The 5,124-nt window shown below is 42.0% G+C and overlaps 1 protein-coding gene across 1 annotated transcript; it reads left to right on the top strand.

Moving 5' to 3' along the window:
• Positions 1–288: 288 nt before the first annotated feature.
• LOC149224189 (uncharacterized) lies at positions 289–4,331 on the top strand. The gene is made up of 3 exons (XM_089388111.1): positions 289–509; positions 641–1,839; positions 2,026–4,331. The coding sequence occupies exons 1-3, from the start codon at positions 289–291 to the stop codon at positions 4,329–4,331; spliced, it is 3,726 nt and encodes a 1,241-aa protein (XP_089244237.1).
• The last annotated feature ends 793 nt before the right edge of the window (positions 4,332–5,124 follow it).

Raw genomic sequence — 5,124 nt, 5'->3', positions numbered from 1 at the left:
GGGGTGCTTGAAGGAGCTTTTGGATCCTGTTGGAGGTTTGGGCACTGAAATTCCAAAATCCTGCCCAAAAAAGGGCAGAGGAAGAAAATCCATGTTTTCAAAATCTCAAGCAAAAGCCGTTTGTGATGTAGCAGATGGGAAACAGATGACAATTCCTGGGGCGCTTAGAGCAGCAAAACCCCCAGAGTCTGTTATTAAATGATCTGTCTTTCATGGAACTGCAGGGGGTTAGCTAGTAAACCCAAAAAACTAGCTCTAAAAGACCTTATTGCTCGAAATAATCCGGACATGGTCTTCCTTCAAGAAACTCTGGGAAAAGGTTCGGATGTTGAGTCCTCCTTGGGCTCTCTTTTTCCAGGTTGGGTATTCATAGCTGCCGATGCTAGTGGACACTCAGGAGGACTAGCATTGGGCTTTAAAATGGGAAGACTGAAGGTTTTAAGCTCCTGGGGGTTACCAAATGTGCTGGGGGTGGAGGTGGTATCCCCTGATTTCGATATTCCTCTGCTGTTTGTAAATGTCTACGGTCCTTGTCAGGGTCGGGTCTCTTTCTGGAACAACCTTCTCGAAAAAGACTTGTTAAAAGACAAAAATCTTATCATTGGGGGAGACCTAAATTTCTCGATGGGAATTGCTGAAGCCTGGGGCCTCTTGCAAGGGAGGATCCTTTGACTGACTTTTTCTCAAATATCCTTCTCACTCATCATCTGATTGATGTAAACATCATTAAAGCAAAGCCTACCTGGAGAAATAGAAGAACGGGGGAGGACAGAATTGCGAAAAGACTTGATCGTTTCCTTATAAATGAAAGATTGGCCTATGGTATTCCTCTATTCCGTCAATGGGTGGGTGATGGGGGAAACTCAGACCACTTTCCTATCTTTCTGGAGTTCTCCAAGCCTCCCTCAAAACCTGCGGCGCCTTTCAAATTCAATGCTTCTTGGCTTCAGGAGGAATCTTACATCAAGCTCTTTAATGAGACCTGGAGACATACAAGCCCGGAGCATTCGGTGAATAAAGCTGGCCGTTTCTTGGAGAATCTCAAAAGACTAAAAAAAGCATCTATTGAATGGGCAGCAGCGAAGAGGAAAGAACAAGTGGAAGATTTAGTGAGTATTGATGAGGCACTGGGGGCTCTTGAAGATCCTGCAAACGATTCTTATTCATCTCAGGAGTCGAAAGAAAGAATTCTGGCTCTGGAAAAGAGAAGGGCGAAGATCCTATTGGATAGAGAAGAGGAGTGGAGATTAAAAAGTAGGGCTATTTGGTTAAAAGCAGGGGATGAAAATACTAAATTCTTCCATAACTTTGCAAAAGGGAGGAGGAATGCAAACACTATATGGAAGCTAAGGGATGCTGAAGGCAGGGAGGCTTCATCCTTTGAGGACCTGTCCTCTATGGGGAAATTTCATTTTCAATCTCTTTTCTCGGATCCGGGGGACATCATTTTGCCCGAAATTATTAGAACTGCTCAGGCTTTCCCTCGCTTTGTGGATGAGGAAGAAGCGGATGATCTCTTCAGAGAAGTGACAAAGGAAGAAGTAGAACATGTAATAAAGTCTATGCCTAAAGACAAAAGTCCAGGACCCGATGGATGGACCATAGAACTTTTTGCACATTTCTTTGAATCCATTGGGGCTGAGCTTACTGAAGTAGTTGAAGAATCTAGAGTTAAAGGGGAAATCTATGGTCCTTTCAATGCAACCTTCATTGCACTTATCCCTAAAAAAGAAGACCCTGGCTCTTTTGAAGATTTTAGGCCTATCTCTTTGTGCAATACAATTTACAAGATTATTGCAAAGATCATTGCTGTCCGTTTGAAACCCATTTTATCTGGCTGTATTTCAAAGGAACAATTTGGGTTCTTGGATGGGAGACAAATTCATGAAGCTATAGGGGTAGCTCAAGAAACCATTCACAGCTTAAGGCAAGCAAAAAAGAAGGGGGCAGTGCTTAAAATAGACCTATCAAAAGCATATGATAGGGTTAGTTGGATGTATTTAAAGTTATTGCTGACACATTTAGGGTTCCAGGTGGGCTTCATAAACTGGATTATGGGTTGTGTCACAAATGTAAACTTTGTTGTCCTGATTAATGGAGCTGCCTCACAATTCTTTAGAAGCCAAAGAGGCCTGCGCCAAGGATGCCCTCTTTCTCCTCTACTCTTTCTTCTTGCTGCGGAAGGTCTGAGCAGGCTGATGGCAAAGGCAAAACAATCAGGTTTGATAAAAGGTTTGGAAGTTGTTGTCAACCTGTTTATTACTCACCTGCTCTTTGTTGATGATATTCTTCTCTTTACAAATGGGAACTTAAATGAAATTGTAGAGATTAAACGCATTCTTGATCTATTTCTAAAGGCTACAGGGCTCCAAATAAACGAGAGGAAGTCACAACTAATTGTTGAAGGCTTCAATAGACAAGAGGAGAATATGATAGCAGGCCAGCTGCCTTTTGACATTTGTAATATGGAGCAGCCTTTCAAATATCTGGGGTTTTGGTTAAAACCTTCTTCTTATAGAAAGCAAGACTGGAATTGGCTAATCGCGAAGATTGAACAAAAAATTTCTCATTGGAGCTTTAAGTGGCTTTCAAGGGCGGGAAGGCTGACTTTGGTAAACGCTGTTCTCCAGGCTATTCCGGTATTCTGGGCTGCTTTGACGTGGATTCCAAAAGGAACTCTTCACAAAATCAAGCAGATTTGTAGTAGATTCTTATGGTCAGGATCAAAGGAAGATTTCGTGCTCCCTTGGGTGGCATGGGACAAGATAGCCAGACCAAAGGACTGGGGTGGTTGGGGCTTGAAAAGTCCCATAGATTTCAGTCAGGCTTTAGCTGCAAAATCGGGATGGAGGGTTATCACTATGGAAAACCTCTGGACAAAGGTGGTAAGGCGAAAGTACATTGATCCCACTCCAATGGAAGATTGGATTAGAATGCCAAATAAAAAAGGAAGGAACTGCTCTGTTATTTGGAAAGCCACTATGGAGGCTTTCAAGGTTATAGAACAAGGGCTAGCTTGGAGGGTGGGAAATGGAGAAAATGTTAGGATTGGAAGGGATCCTTGGGTTGGGTGTAGTGAACGTTTTGCTCTCTCCCCTGGTATGCTAAATCACCTGGATGATATTGGTATTAGGAACTTAAGGCAGATTGCAAATTTGGAGCAGTATTCCATCTGGGGACAGATATGGAGGTCTAAGGTCGAGCTTGGAATCGATCCTGCTTGGAGTGTGGAATGGCAGGCTTTCATCCAAGAACTTAAAAGATCAAACGTAAGAATCTCGGACAGATCAGATGCTCTGGTCTGGGCTCATGCGGAGACAGGTTCTTATTCGCCGAAGGCAGGCTATAGTTTACTGATGAAGAATAAAGGTTGGAACCCGCCAGTCTGGTGGTCAAAACCTTTATTTAAACTAAAGTGTCCTAAAAAAGCAAGAATTTTCTTCTGGTGTGCCTTAAAATATAAGATCCCTACATGGGATGTACTGCAAGCTCGCTACAAACAAGGACCTGGTAGATGCCCTTTGTGCTTCAATGAGTCTGAATCCATCTCGCATCTGTTCATTTTTTGCCCCTTCACAAAACAGGTGTGGGTTGAAGTGGAAAGATTGATAAATGTAAAAATCAGATGGGAAGGCGACTGTCTGTCTACAGCATGGGAAGACTGGTGGAATCATTTTCAAGAGAGAAATTTAAGGAATTTACCTCCCATCATATGCTGGGGTATCTGGATAGCTAGGAACCGAAGCATCTTCGGTGAGCAGCAGACTCCGGGGACAGCTATTGCCATACAAAGCAGTGCTATTCTAGAAAGCATTCCTGTGAAGGAGGCTTCTTCAAATGTTCCCCTGCGGAAGGAACCAGACATCAGAGAAGGGATCCCGTGGTCTTTCTTTGACGGGGCTGCTCAAGATGACTACACGGGGGCCGGCTTGTGCATACACCTTAGTGGTTCACATTCTCTCAAAGCTTCGGTGGGAATTGGAAGGGGGACAAATAATTTTGCTGAACTTACTACCCTAAAACTGCTCCTTTGTTGGCTTGTTCACAAACATATCCTCACAGTTCAGATTTTCGGTGATTCGCTGAATGTTATAAATTGGGTATTGGGGAAGCATAGATGTCAGAACTACTTGTTGTTTCCACTACTTGAAGAGATCCAATCCTTAAAACAGCAGTTTAATGTCTTCTCAATTGCTCACATTTACAGGGAATTCAATGAAGAAGCGGATAGATTTTCTAAAGAAGGCTTGTGGCAGGCTGTGGGCGCTTGGAGGATAATAGAACAGGAACATGATCAAATCCGTGTGTCGGATCAAGCCCCAAATTTATAAATCTTAGGCTCTGGTTTTTTCTTTCCTGTTTTAGCGGATAGAACATGATGACTTCGTTCCATACTGTTTATATACTCTTATATGAGGTTTTTGTTTTTATATGCTCTGGTTTAATAGAGCGAACTATATCCTGATCCCCTTTTGATGCTTTGATCCTGGGTTGTTTTCCATATGTATGGAGGCCCAGGAAGCACTGCGGTTTGCTCCCTGAGAGCTCATGCAAAGAAGAAATGGTTGTAAAAGTCGGCTTCAGCAGATGATTTATTAGAGCCCTGTAGGGGCGCTAATGATCCTACTAGAGGAGTCTCGGCTCCTAAACAGACAGTTTATGCAGAATGTTAACTCAAAAGTATTGTAACTTTTTTATATCTTATAAGAAAGTTCGTTTTTTCCTTGGAAAATATATATATATATATATATATATATTGTCAACAGCAAGAGTATTTTTATTTAAAATAAATCAATAGATTTTCTGATCTTCCTGATCGCACGAAGTGCAGGAAGAGAGCATACTAATCTCTTGATTTTTTTTTAAATTATTATTTATGCAGGTTAGCATGGATGGATAAAACACAATGAAGATTTGCGACAAAACCTTGCATTATCTACACTCTTTCTGCAATGTCACGGGGACATTTAGACTCTCAGAAGACAAGGCTTTCCGATAATCAAGCTCCTGGCTCACCCGTGATATAGAAACAAGACATAGAGATGCAAAGATGTGCCACTAAATTTATTCATGATGATTGATTTTTTGAAAACAAGACTAAAAACTTCTAATGATAATGACTTC

The sequence above is a fragment of the Pinus tabuliformis genome, chromosome Q (assembly GCF_031772625.1).
Source record: "Pinus tabuliformis cultivar Carrire ecotype Pingquan chromosome Q, CPIR1, whole genome shotgun sequence".
NCBI lineage: Eukaryota > Viridiplantae > Streptophyta > Pinopsida > Pinales > Pinaceae > Pinus > Pinus tabuliformis.
The sequence above is the reverse complement of the archived record's forward strand: the minus strand, read 5'-3'. Positions and strand labels throughout refer to the sequence as shown.

Excerpts from the sequence above, each read along its gene's own strand:
- LOC149224189 (XM_089388111.1), top strand. The coding sequence starts at position 289 with ATGGTCTTCCTTCAAGAAACTCTGGGAAAAGGTTCGGATGTTGAGTCC. Across the intron at positions 510-640 it reads GATTTCGATATTCCTCTGCT|CCTGGGGCCTCTTGCAAGGG; the intron begins GTTTGTAAATGT and ends GAATTGCTGAAG. Across the intron at positions 1,840-2,025 it reads GAAACCCATTTTATCTGGCT|GGTTCCAGGTGGGCTTCATA; the intron begins GTATTTCAAAGG and ends TGACACATTTAG.